This window comes from Hyaena hyaena, unplaced genomic scaffold (assembly GCF_003009895.1).
Source record: "Hyaena hyaena isolate Hyena2069 unplaced genomic scaffold, ASM300989v1 scaffold_92, whole genome shotgun sequence".
In the NCBI taxonomy this organism is placed as follows: Eukaryota; Metazoa; Chordata; class Mammalia; order Carnivora; family Hyaenidae; genus Hyaena; species Hyaena hyaena.
Genome location: NW_024080723.1, coordinates 1,095,232 through 1,109,056, shown reverse-complemented (window position 1 = coordinate 1,109,056; position 13,825 = coordinate 1,095,232). Strand labels below are relative to the sequence as shown.

At 39.8% G+C, this 13,825-nt stretch overlaps 1 protein-coding gene across 3 annotated transcripts in view; it reads right to left on the bottom strand.

Annotated features, from left to right (window-relative positions):
* The window catches only part of GLS (glutaminase), an 83,707-nt gene extending 70,792 nt beyond the window's left edge, over positions 1-12,915 (bottom strand). For 2 of the 3 annotated variants that reach the window (XM_039234687.1, XM_039234689.1), the window contains exon 1: positions 12,283-12,915. In XM_039234687.1, the coding sequence (XP_039090618.1) occupies positions 12,283-12,674 (392 nt within the window). In that variant the 5' untranslated portion in view covers positions 12,675-12,915. The remainder of the gene's footprint in view (positions 1-12,282) is intronic. The other variant, XM_039234688.1, reaches the window with a different exon arrangement.
* Positions 12,916-13,825: the final 910 nt, after the last annotated feature.

Below are 13,825 nucleotides of genomic sequence, written 5' to 3'. Positions count from 1 at the left end.
TCTCAGCATTTAAAAGCTCAGACTCTGATTTGAGAAGACGCTGGCTTCAACACTCTGGTGAACAAATAAATGAAAAGATTTTCCCCAACTTTCAAACAAGGAGAAATTACTCCAAAGATCTTTGTTGATATTAACTCCTTTTCTCTCTCCAAATTTAATAGGGCTTTGTGACAACACTTCACAGTAATGTATTTTACTATGAAAATTTAAAAGCTAAAAACTGTATTTTAAGCATATAGAAACTAGGAAATCCTTGAGGAGTATTTAAGTTTCAATGACAAAAAAGACTAGATTATAGGAGGCTTTCAAATCATTACAACTACTGAGAAGCCCAAGTGAGCCCTCCAGATTCCCTGGGAAAAATATAAAATGGTTATGATACTCAGCAACTAAAATAGGATACATGTAGAAGATTAGTAAATCCAAAGAAAAATCCTTGTTTCATACTTTTTTATTCCTTCCCTTTCATTTTCCCCTCACTTCTTTTCTAATTACTGCCCTCAAGATCCTTTCACCATCATTTTGTGCCTTCATTTACCCATTGCTTCCTCTACTTTACCCTCACAAAATACCTGCCTAAAACACAGAAATCATTCTTTAACATAAAAAATTTAACGACATCTAGGACATGTACAGCATTATGTTAGTTGCTGCTTACAGTCTAAAATGAAAAAAGTAGATACATAATGAGTAATTACAAAAAGGGACAATGAGATCTACTCTGAAAAAAGTACTTCACTATGGACTAATAAGGTCTTTTTAGAAGACACGGAACTTGAGCTACACTTGAAAGAAGGGCAGGAGTTGAAAACATGGCAATAGAAAGGGATTTCCAGCAAAGGAAACAGAACCAAGGCAATGAAGGTTAGCATTCACTGGGTATTTACAAGGAACAGCAAACTGCCAGAGCATAAGATATATGAATTAAGTGCCTGTTTCTATTTATGAGTTGTTAAAATACCTAATTTTCAAGGCTGATAGAGATCTATATAAACAATAAATGAGAAATGAGACTACCTCCCAAAAATTTACATACGATGTTTAAATTCAGGGCCAATTTCGGCAACATAAAAAGAGGTACTGTCTTTGTTTACTGATCAACCAGTTACACAATACCATTTAAGCTCCTCAGTCTGGTATTCGGTTCTCTACTTCGGCTTTGTAGAATCTATTCTTAATTTATCACTTTTAACTAACTAGATTCACCAATCTGTAAATAAATCCCGCTATCTTATGGAAGTCTTCTGTTTATAACTTTTCTTTTTCTAATCTTTTACAGTATCAATCATCATTTCAATCATTAGAGGGCTTTCTCCAACTAAATTTTCTATACTCTTTTAAGCATGTCCTGGCTGTACCAGTAAGTTTTGTACTTTTCTTATACAGCCTATATAAAGATGAATAAAGTAAGGATGCTGTCTAGGAGAGCCAAGACTATGGCAAGTACTAGGACAGAAGTGCAAAAAAAATGACAGAAGTACAAAGTAAGCATTCAACTGTGCCTTGATGGGTGGGAGAAAATTAAGGAAGTATAGCTTTTATTTAGGAGCAATACCCCAAACTCTCCCTCATGGTTTAAAATCTTATAAATTAGGGGCGCCTGGGTGGCTTAGTCGGTTAAGCGTCCGACTTTCACTTAGGTCATGATCTCGCGGTTTGTGGGTTCGAGTCCCGCGTCGGGCTCTGTGCTGACTGCCGGCTCAGAGCCTGGAGCCTGTTTCAATCTGTGACTCCCTCTCTCTCTGACCCTCCCCTGCTCACGCTGTCTCTCTCTCTCTTAGAAATAAAACATTAAAAAAAAAAATTAAAAAAAAATAAAATAAAATCTTATAAGTTAAAACTAGTATTAAATGAAAGGTGGAAAATGAAAATCATCAAGTCTTTAAGAACTGCAAAATGAGAAGGAAAAAAGTTGAAACCAACTATATTTTGTCTTATTTTGTTAAATAATGTTTCCTATTACCTGACTTCAAACTATAAACCTTCAAGGCTGGTGTATTACCTTCCTTAATTTTTTTTTGCAAGGGTCAAACCCATGTAACTCAAACACAGTACAGCACGGTAAGTCTATCAGAAAGTCAGAAACTTTTTTTCCCAACTAGGTTAAAAAAAAAAAAAACAAAACTCCACTAACAATACAAAAAAAAATACTTTGCTGTTTTTACTTATGTTTTCCTTTTAAAACAATGATCTTTAAAAAATGTTTTTAAATTGGTTTATCATTTTTAATTTAAAGTGAGCTGATTGGGGGCGCCTGGGTGGCTTAGTCGGTTGGGTGTCTGACTTTCGCTTAGGTCACAATCTCGCGGTTCGTGGGTTCGAGCCCCGCGTCGGGCTCTGTGCTGACTGCCAGCTCAGAGTCTGGAGCCTGTTTCAGTCTGTGACTCCCTCTCTCTCTGACCCTCCCATGCTCACGCTGTCTCTCTCTCTCTATTAAAAAAAAAAAAATCTTAAAGTGAGCTGATTGATTGTAAGTTGAAACTCAGACACAGAGAACAGTGGTGGTTGCCAGAGAGAAGAGGGGCTAGAGGTGGGGGGCAAGAACTGATGGGGGCTAACCATATACCATTATAAGTCTGACAAAGTGATGAATTCTGCTTATTCTCCAAGTGATTCTACCCCAAGTGTAATTATTGGTGGAATTTAAAAATAAAACATTACATATTTTAAGGCTTTACTGTTAAGAAAGGATCTCTGGCTATCTAAAAACCCTATGTGCTAAAGTAAGGTTTACAGGTAAGGACAGAGTCTCAAAGTCAAGCAACATGTCTAATGTCACACAATTCTTAAGTGGCTGCACCAGAATTAGCCTTGGAAAATTGGTCTTTGGTTTCTATATACTTCCTGTATACCACACCAATTGTGCTCAATTATTAGCCCTCCATTTTTGGAGGAATACCTAAGAATTTGTACAGAATAATTAAAAGTTAAGACTCCTTATATATTGAAGAATTTCTAACCAAAATGCTAATAGGGGAATTACTTATGTTAAAGGACTAAACTGTGGTTCCACCTTGTTTAAGTCCTATAAAAAGTGAGGATGAGATTATGTTAAATTAGGACTGCTGTTCTAATTGGATTTTACTGAAACTTATTCAAAAACATACCAAAGAAACAAGCACAAAAGCTAGTGGCCAAGCTATCCATTATCAGCTGATGGCAATTTTTCTTCATGTACAACTTCAGAAGTCTAACCCAGGGGGCAGCCTGCTTGTCTCTGATGGGAGGACAAGGACATGGGCAGATCAAGTCCCTGAAGTCCACCTATTCCTTCAGTCAAGTATCCTTTAATACATCATTCTAGTTGTAAATATAGATATCATATGAATTGTTACTGTAATCATTTTAATACCATACTAGAGATGATGTCTTTAAAAAAAAAATTTTTTTTTTAATGTTTTTTATTTATTGCTGAGAGAGAGAGAGAGAGCGAGCGAGCGAGCGAGTGAGCGAGCATGAGCAGGGGAGGATCATAAAGAGAGGGAGACACAGAATCTGAACCAGGCTCCAGGCTCTGAGCTGTCAGCACAGAGCCCAACACAGGGCTTAAACCCTCCAACTGTGAGATCATGACTTGAGCCAAAGTAGGATGCTTACCAACTAAGCCACCCAGGCGCCCCAAGATGATGTCTTTGAAATAACTAAAATATGTATGTAGAAGTTAATGAAAGGGAGACTTCAGCTACACAAAAACAAAACAGCTCTGAAAATGGAAGGTGCTATATTCTAAGGGAGTGAACTCTAGTCAAGGAAGTATTTAAGCAGAGATGAATAACAATTTGCAAGCAATATAATGGAAGAGAAAAAAAAAATCAGTTGGGGAGAAGGGTTGTTAAGGTATCTTCCAACACCGTAGCTAAAAAAGTAACCAATTCAGTACTATATTTTATTAATCTAATGGTGGATAAAAAAAAATAAATCTCAATATTTATAAACTTTAGTCATTTAGTTAGTATATGTGGCCAACTTACAAAATATGTAAAACGAAGTGGAATTAGATGTCTTTAAAATCACTTTCAACTCTAATTTTCAGTTTTTAAGCTGCTAAAATAAATGGTCCTCCTAAATTCCTAAAGACTATCAACTTTACTCACCCAGGAACTATACATACACAAATGACCTATATACACACATTTTATACATAAAGTCTATCTTAAGTTCTTTAAAAAAAAAAAAAGAGAGACTCACAGAGTACTTAATGCCACCAAACTGTAAACTTAAAAAGGGTTAAATAAAAACAATTTTGTTTTTAAAAGCTAAGGGGAACTAGGTATAGAAGGGGAGAGTAAGAGGAAATAGCCAAAGTGGAGATAGGAAGAGCAGGAACAAGAGGTAGCAATGGATACCAGATACAAAAATCCACAAAGGAATAAACTCATTGAAAGTAGAACCAATCATAATATGACAAAATACATTACACAACTAGTTAGAGTTCATACAGGGGCCACTAATAGCAAACTACAGCAGAGCACCTGTGTTTGTAAATAAAGTTTTATTACAAGAGAGTTGTGCTTATTCATTTACCAACCATCCATGACAACTTTGCAACAACAGTTATTTTGAATAGTCTTAACACAGACCAGAGAGCCTGCAAAGACAAAAATATGTACTATTTGGCCCTTCAGAGAGAAGAAGTTTGCCAATACCTGCCTACGAACATCACTATAGTAATGCTCCCTTACAATAAAACCTAAGATGGAACAAGAAATGTTAAACTCTATCCATTACAATGGTTTACTGTGGCAAAAAATATGCAGTATTTTCTAAGGAGATTTACCACCAAGAATAAAATTAGAAATATAAGAAGTTTAATGTTTGCAAATAGTGAATATAATTGGATAATGTTGACAAGAGCTGTACAAATCCATGTACAATTTTTAACTTTTTAATGTAATGGTACTTCCTGTTATATGTATCAGAAACAGGATATTAGGGGGCGCCTGGGTGGCTGAGTCAGTTAAGCGTCCGACTTTCGCTTAGGTCATGATCTCGGGGTTCGTGGGTTCGAGCTCCGCGTCGGGCTCTGTGCTGACTGCCAGCTCAGAGCCTGGGGCCTGTTTCAGAGTCTGTATCTTCCTGTCTCTCTGACCCTCCTCTGCTCACGCTGTCTCTCTCTCTCCTATTTTAATATTTAAAAATATTTAAAAAAAAAGAAACAGGATATTAGGATAGCAGACTAGGATAGTAGAATAGTAAAATTTACAATTTTAAAATTAACAGATGAGGTTCCTCTAATAATAGAAGTTGTAAATGCAGTTGACCCTTGAACAACATGAGTTTGAACCATGTGGGTACACTTACATGTGGATTTTTTTCAATAAATACAGTTAATAGTACTATAAATGTATTTTTCCTTGTGATTTTAGTAACATTTTCTCCTCTTGCTTACTTTATTGTAAGAATATATTCCATAATACATATAACATACAAAATATGTATTGACTGTTTACATTATTGGTGAGGATTCCAGTTAACAGAAGGCTCTCAGTAGTTAAGTTTTGGGAAAGTAAGGTGATTTTTGACTGTGAGAGGAGGCTGGAACCCCTAACATCCACAATATTCAAGGATCAATTGTACTCATAATGAGAAATCTTTTTTTTTTTTTTTAATATTTTTGAGAGAGACAGAGCATGAGTGGAGGAGGGGCAGAGGGAAAGGAGACACAGAATCCAAAGCAGGCTCCAGGCTCTGAACTGTCAGCACAGAGCCTGACATGCGGCTCAAACTCACCAACCATGAGATCATGACCTGAGCTGAAGCTGGACACTTAACCGACTGAGCTACCCAGGGGCCCCACTCATAATGAGAAATCTTAAAAGTAACTCTACAGAGGCAAGCAAAACAGTGTGCGTTCTCACAAACCACAACTGCTGATATCATTTCAGTTTATTTTCCCCAAATACTTTTTCTAATCATGTTTTAAAAGCTTAAGAATCACTTGAGATCATACTGCAGCATAGGAATTTTGTATCCTAACTTTTGCCCTAACATTTTCTTACATCTCCCAAAAGTATCTGTATACATTTTAAATGAATGAATAAGAGACTCTCAAATGGATGCATCATAATTTACTCAACCATTCCACTAATGTTGAACACAAGATTGTCTCCATTCTTTTCTAATATGCAGGATATTGTGCCAAAAGTATTAATGAATAAATCTTCCTACAACTCAAGTTTGTTAGCCTAGACTCCTAAAAATCTATTAATATATTTAAGGTTTCATACAGTTTAAAAACCGTTCTTAAAAAGTCTCTACTCTTGGGGTGCCTCAGTCAGTTAAGCATCCAACTCTTGATTTTAGCTCAAGTCATGATCTCATGGTCATGAGATCAAGCCCTGCATCAAATCTCCATGCTGAGAGCAGAGCCTGCTTGGATTCTCTCTGCTCCTCCCCTGCTCATGCATTCTCTCACAAAATACATGAAAGCTATAAAAAAAAAAAAAAGTCTAATCTTAACAACACCCACCAAGAATCTTAAGTGCCTATGTCACTCAGAACACCTTCATGAAGATGACCATTTAAAAATCTTCTTTAGAGGCCTGTAGTAATTGGTGGGCAAAAAAATATACATATATCCAAATCTGGAAATCTATCAACTTATTGTTCATTATGCAATATCAATAGTTCTGTTTTAAAGTTAGTGCTTTCACTATAAACTTATTTTTAGAAATCAGTAAGCAATAACATTACATATGAACTAGAGAATACTCCCCAAAGGAAGCCAAGACAACACATTATCATGCTTCTACTACATTATAAAAGGCCAGAAAAATCACAAGTACAGTAAGTAGTTACATGTACCATGTCTCATAACCAAAGCAATTTTATACCTGAGTAGAAAGATTCCAGGATAAAATCCTAAGTATTTCTACCTGAAAGCATTTACCTCACTTAGAGATATCAATAATCAGTAATTAGTTTTATAAATATATCTGTTCACTCAGCTTTCTTAAGCATTCTTCTTCCTAGCAAATGAATTAAAAGGTGAAAAGGCAGACAGGCAACTCTTTGATTTATACAGGATTTAAAGACTGAGCTCTTTAAAGAATGCAAATCCTACAATTAGATGTTCAGTTTCTACTGCCATAATCTTTTACTTCATAATCACTAGGAAGCAATATAACTTTTTACTTACTTCAAATAAATTTTTGAAACTCAAACCCACAAATATCTTCAACAAAGGTCTTTTCAAGGTGACATTTATTTTTTTCAGACTAAAATAGTGCCCTTCCAACCCTTGTTACTTTTTCCTACATAGCGCCTCATAAAAAAATTGAATTCAATTTGGTAGTCATTTCCTTAGTTGATTCTGAGGTAGGCGGACTTCTCTGTAAACAGTAAAGCCTAAAAAGCAGCTAAAACTTAAAGAAACTAAAGTTCAGGATCTAATTCATGCTCTTTCAGTGAAGTTCATCTAAAAATTCTTAAGTAGCACACAGTTTGTTAATTACAGATCACTACAGATATACCCATGACTGAATAGATGCCTGTGGTTAATATAAACATCAGGCAGTTATGATGTATGTTATGACTGGCCACTAAACTAAAGCTCACTGATAACTGTAACTGGAAAAAATTTTTAGTAGAGGAAATCACAAAATCAGAAGTGTTGAGGAGTCCCTCAAATTAAATATACTTTCAATCTTAACTTTAAGTGAATTGTAAATATTCACTTTTACACATTAAAAAATGCATTAACAACAGTGACAGAATTTGTCACCTATTTCACACCTGTATTTCACTTTGAAATTGTATCTGCCACTGTCTCAACTTCATTATCAAGTGCTGTTCTATAGAACTAACTCAATTTTGCTAAAATGCATAAGCATTTAATCTTACTTTGAGATTAAGTTTTCAGAGCATGCAATGTAATGATTGTTTGCCCCTCACTTTCCATTTAATAAATATGAACTCCCAGGGTACCTGGGTAGCTCAAGTCATGATCCCAGGGTCACGGGATCAAGCTCCATGTCAGTCTCTGGACTGAGTGTGGAGACTGCTTAAGATTTTTTTTTTCTCTTCTCTCCTCTGCTTCCCTTCTCTGCTCACTCTCTAAAAAATTAAAACTTAAAATATTTTTTAAAATACCAAAATAAGTCATACTACTTGAAGCTAGTATAAGAATGTTTCTTTTCACTTTTAATATATTTTAATTATGCATATTTAATCTAAAATATATTTTTAAATGCCATGACTTCATGTAGAAGAGCAAACATTCAATTACTGCTTCATGGTTATGGAGTTTTTGACAAATACCACCAAACCACCTTCCAATAAGAGTTCCTATTCCCCACACCCTCTGCATCACTTGTTAACTTGACATCTGCCAATCCGATAGGGAAAAAAATGCTCTGTTTTAATGGAATACTGTATCCTGTATTATCAATATTGTACCCTATATAAATCACCCTTTTACTAAAGAGCATACATGTGCTGATATTTTCCAAACCTTAAAGAGCATACATGTGCTGATATTTTCCAAACCTAGTCCTTCTGTTAGTTATTTTCTTTTCTAACTAAACAATAAAATGCCTAAACAAAAGGTAACAAAAATGTCCCTCAGCCCAACCTGCCTAACCTTTTCAGGGAGTCTTCCCTATAGGATACACACTTATAAGCTTTATAGAGATGAAGCATGGCATGCTTGATGGAGAAGAAAGTGACATAAAACGTCCGTATGGTACAAGCATTTGGCATAATGGTTGATCAAGAATATTGAATGCCACAGCATGGTTTGTAATTTTGATATAATGCTCATTCCAGTCTGTATTGGTATTTTAGAAGAAGAGTGGTAGTTTGAAATTAAAATTCTATAAACAATCTCAAAACAGATTGAAATGAGACAGAATGGATACTGGGGTACAGACTTTAAATTTGGGTCATCAAATATGTGGAGAAAAATGTGAGTAGAGTGAATGAGAGATGAAATACTACTATGAGAGGCAAAGTTGAGAGAAAACACATGCTATGGAGAAGGTAGAGAAGTGGAAAAGAAGCAAAGACCTTAGCCTCAGGGTTTATTCCGTGAGCAAACCCAAAGAGCCAGGAAAGCAAAGACAACAGTTTAAAAAATGGAGAGCCAAGTGGATTTTCAAAATGATTAAAATGATAGCAATAAAGTTAAGTAAGTGCACTACAGGAAAAACTAAGCAAAAATTATATTTTCTATAGGAAATTTAAGACAGTAGTAAAATCTTAAGTTGAACCAAGAATCTAAACCAGACTGAAGTTGGTTGAAGGAGATGGCATAGCCTAGGATGACACCGGTTCAAAGAATTTGACTACGGAAAAAAAGCAGGTAACTTGCTTATATTCCACCTCTTTCCAGAATATAATCTGGTAAGGTTAATAAAATACAGTCAGACCAAGGAAAGGAGGAAAAAGCAAGTATGTCAGCCACATTAATTAATAAAATTGCTATGGCTAAATATTAAATGCTGTAAGCTTACTAGTAAATAGGCCAAAAAGACAAACAGTACAAATCAAATAGTTTCATATAAGAAGTACAATAATTTCTCCGGAAACTTTTTCTGGAAACTAAAAACAAAAAGTAATTTCTCATGTATAAGCCTAAAATTCAAAGGCTAATTAATGTCCTTGTCATGTTTTACAACATGAAGATGAAGCAATTTTATTCTTATTTAATAAACAGTTATATCGTATTTAAAACATACCAAATGTCCTAAGCCTTTTACAAAATGTTAACTCATTTAATTTCACATGGTTATTTCTTTTAATAATCCTCCATAAAACCTGGCAGAGTCCTGAGTGCTGGCATTCTGGGTGGCTGAGGGATGAACTATATTTTGGAAGCTGATTATTAGAAAGGATAACAGGATCAACTAGAAGCTTACCTCCCAGAATGACAGAAATATTTATTACATAAAGGCAAAATGGAAGGAGTCGAAAGAGGAAAGCTACATTTGGAAACCAGATCATTCAGGAAATAGAATCTTTAATAAGTTGAAAATTTTTTTTGACAATCTTGAGGCCAGTGCTCTTCAACTATATATATATATATATATATATATATATATATATATCTATGAATTCGAAACAGCTGGGGTTCACTCTTGAAATCCTTGATTGAAAGCTCTCAGGATTATCATACACAGTACTTAGATTGCTCCCGAGCAAACTTCAGTGGCAGAAAAAGAAACTCCTTTAACTAAGGTAAACAAGATTATCTTGTTGGCCATTCAAACTCCCAAATCATCTGAGCTAATGTTCTTGAAGGACTCCCTCCTCAGATTGGTTTTTCTTTGGTGGTTGGGGTACAGTACAGGACCTTTTTTTATGTATCGTTGTTATGAAGTATTAGCCAAAATAGTGTTTTAAAGTTACTGCTAAGACATGATTTCTTATTTGGAAAGCAATGAAACTAGAAAAGTTTTAGGAGACATGTAAATCACAAAAAAAGAGCTTAATTTCCTATCTGATAAAAAGGAAAAAAGAAAAAAAAGCAGTGCCTGGGTGGCTCAGTTAAGCGTCCGACTGCATCTCAGGTCATGATCTTGGGGTCTGTGGGTTGGAGCCCCACACCGGGCTCTGTGCTGACAGCTCGGAGCCTGCAGCCTGCTTCAGATTCTGTGTCTCCCTCTCTCTCTGCCTCTTCCCTGCTTGTGTGCACTCTCTCTCAAAAATAAGGATTAAAAAAAAAGTTAAAGAAGGAAAAAAAAGGATACTAGTGACACTGATGAGACAAAGACTTGAAGGCATTTTCATTAGAAAGCAGTTCCCATCCCACAGCCTTTAAGGACAACTTTTAAATGCTAGCAATTGCATTTTATAATTCTGTAACCCTGGGCTCAGGTATTTAAAACTAGTTTCATGCCTGGTAAACCAGATGATAAGGTACAAGTGAGTACCAGATGAGATTAACCGTACACATTCTAGTCCCTAAAAAAATATGAGGTAGAAATTTAACAAAAGTATAGGTTTTCAGACCTTGAAGGGACTTAAATCAACTAACTAAAGATGTTAAATGACCTACCTGTGCTCCTAAGACTTTGTGGTACAAAACATTATCACAGAATACCTCAAATTTTGCCCATCATTAAAATAACACTTTTCAGTCTGGGAAAATTTAAGCTCGGAATGTTTTAGGAAGGCACCAACTTCAATTACAGGAAACATTAAGCAGGCCTGAGATTCAAAGTATAAAAATCACCCCACACTTTCAGTTTGACTTAAGGTGATCTGGAGCTGGAGACAGTAATGTAAGTCACAGGGAGGCAAAAGGGGTCACATGTCAGTACAATGTGGGCAAAATAGTAGGGTATAAAGAAAGCATACAGATTTTTACCCATATTAGGAAAACAAAATTTGGGTCCATTTATATTATACAAAACAAAATAACCAAGAAACTGCTTCCCATTTGTGTAAAAAAAAAATCGTTTTAAGTCGAAAGTGCAGCGTGGCATAGATGACTTAACATTCTGAGTATTTAAGTCACAAAAACTACGTGACTCGGATTTTTCCTAGGGTTTTTACCAGTCACATTTCATCTTGGCTATTTTGATTTTTATTCTGAAAAATTCGCCCATCTCATGGAAGACACGAGACAGGCCAAAGCTGGTCCCCAGTGCAAACAGGTAGTCTTGTACTGCGTGCCCCTTCTCGGCCACATGACTCTTTTCCTCCTAATCTCCTTTCGAAAACACGATTTCCGGTGCCCCAGACTGCTCGACACCACACCTGAAAGCCACTCCAGAACTATCAAGAATATTCTGCCACGCTAGGCTTCTAAAGAGATGGTGGCAGAGCGATCGAAGGAGGGCAGGCTTAGAGAGAAAGAAACCTGAGCCTGAAAAACGACGAGTCAGGAAGTCGCAGGGTATGCTCAACACCCTACTCCTAAATGTCACTCGGTGGAGATGTTCGTGCGGCATCACCCACGGAGAGCTGGGCAGGCAGCCAGGAGCTGCAGCTCGGAGCCGGGGAGAGGAGCACGCGGCGCGGGCCAGACAGCCGCAGCCCCAAAGAACGGGGGGGGGGCCATGGAATGGCCCAGGCCGGCCGCCCCGGCCCCTCCGCGGCTCCTCCCGGGCTGCCCGCGCCAGGGGCGGGGAAGGGAAGTGGGGGCCGAGCGGAGGGGCGCCGACGGGAAAGGCGCGGGCGGGGCCGGACCTAATCACATGGCGCAGACTGCGCAGGCCGCCCGGCATCTCTTTCTTTCTCGAACCTCCGCTCCCATCCCGCCCCACCGCAGGCCCCTCCCGGGCCCGATTCCGGGCCCCACGCCGGGGGAGGCCTCTTCCGCCAGGCGGAGACACTCACTTTTCGCCTGAGGCCACCAGCTCCTTGCCCTCACTGTTGCCGAACGCATCCGTCTCCCCGGGGCCGTCCTTGGGGCTGGGAGCCGACGGGGCCGCGGGCGGCGACGCCCCGGGCTGCTGCTGGGGCTGCGGGCCCCCCTTGCCCAGCTCCTGCAGGATCTCCGAGGGGGAGCTAGACAGTCCCCGCGCGAGGTGCCCCGCCGGCCGGCCGCCCCCACCCCACCACGGGTAAAGCCGCGCGGCGGCCGCTGGGCCCGCGGCCCCCTGTCCCCCGCCTCGGGGACGCCGGCACAGTGTGACGAGGGGCTGTGCCCTCCTCAGAGCCGCGCAGGAAACGGCGGGAGGCCGCAGGAGCAGGTCCCGCAGCATCGCCGAGCTTCGCAGTCGCATCATGCCGCCGGGTCTGTCAGCAGCCCCTCGACTGGGGAGGATGCTCTGGGCGTGGGCAGCCGCTCTCCTTTGGGAACGCGGTCTCCCGTGGGACACCGAGAGGGAAGAAGTGGATAGGAGCAGCGACGTGGGTGTGGTTTAGGCTCCGGTACCGCAGCCTCCGCTCCTGCTCCAGAGGCTGCCCGCTGCCGCTTCACCTCACACCGCCGAGGACTCCGCACTGAGGCTGAAGCGCAGGGGAGGGCTAGAGACATTCCGCGCTCACCCTCTCGGGGGCGGGAGGACGTCGCGTCATACCCCCTTCTCCTGCTCCGATTGGCTCAGATTCTCGGCCTCTCTCCTGATTGGTGACTGGAGCAGTCAAATTTCTCTCCACTCCGGGTGCGCGAAGAGTCGGGGGGGGAGGGCGGGGGCGGGGAGAGGAACCAGACTGACGTGTGAGGCGTGGGAGCCAGGCGGGGCTCTAGCCTAGCCGCTTCCCTCTCCCTCTGCCGACGCGAGGCTGCTCTACCTAGCTGGAAACTGGGCAGTCGGGGGGCTAGTCATTTACGAAGCGGTTTGGCTCATGGACTCCGGGGCCTCGAACTCTTGGGGAGACTGACGGGCTAGAGCTCCTGCAGCCGAGTGGCCAGGAGCCAGTCGGGTTGGCCCGAGTTGGCGTCTGGCCGAGCCGTCGGAGCTCGGCTGGTCCAAGCTTGCTGCTGGCCGGGCTATCCGGTGAGGACGTGAGGAGACACCTCTGAGGGCCGCGGTCCAGGGAAGGCAGCCCCAGACGAGCCTCGTCTCTCTCCCAAATGTTACATTTACTTGAAACTTTCCATGGTTGGCCACTACCCAGATGTGAAGTGTTTTGGAAAAAATGAGCAAAATCCTTTCAGCTATGCGACTTAGCCATTTGGAGGGTTGGAGATCGGGGGAGGGCGAAGAGAGAGAAATTCCAGAATACGACTGCTTTCCTTTTTAAAAATATTTTTTTAATGGGCACTGGTATCTCAAAAATAGTTTTGAACAGCAAGGATTCCCTTAACTAGTCTGCTGGAAAGCAAAATTGTAGATACTTTTCTATTTTAAAAGTTGCTTCATTATTTTAAAATAGAAGCATCTGAATACTGGTTCTCTAAATCGTTTCAGACTAGTATCTATTCTTTATTTAT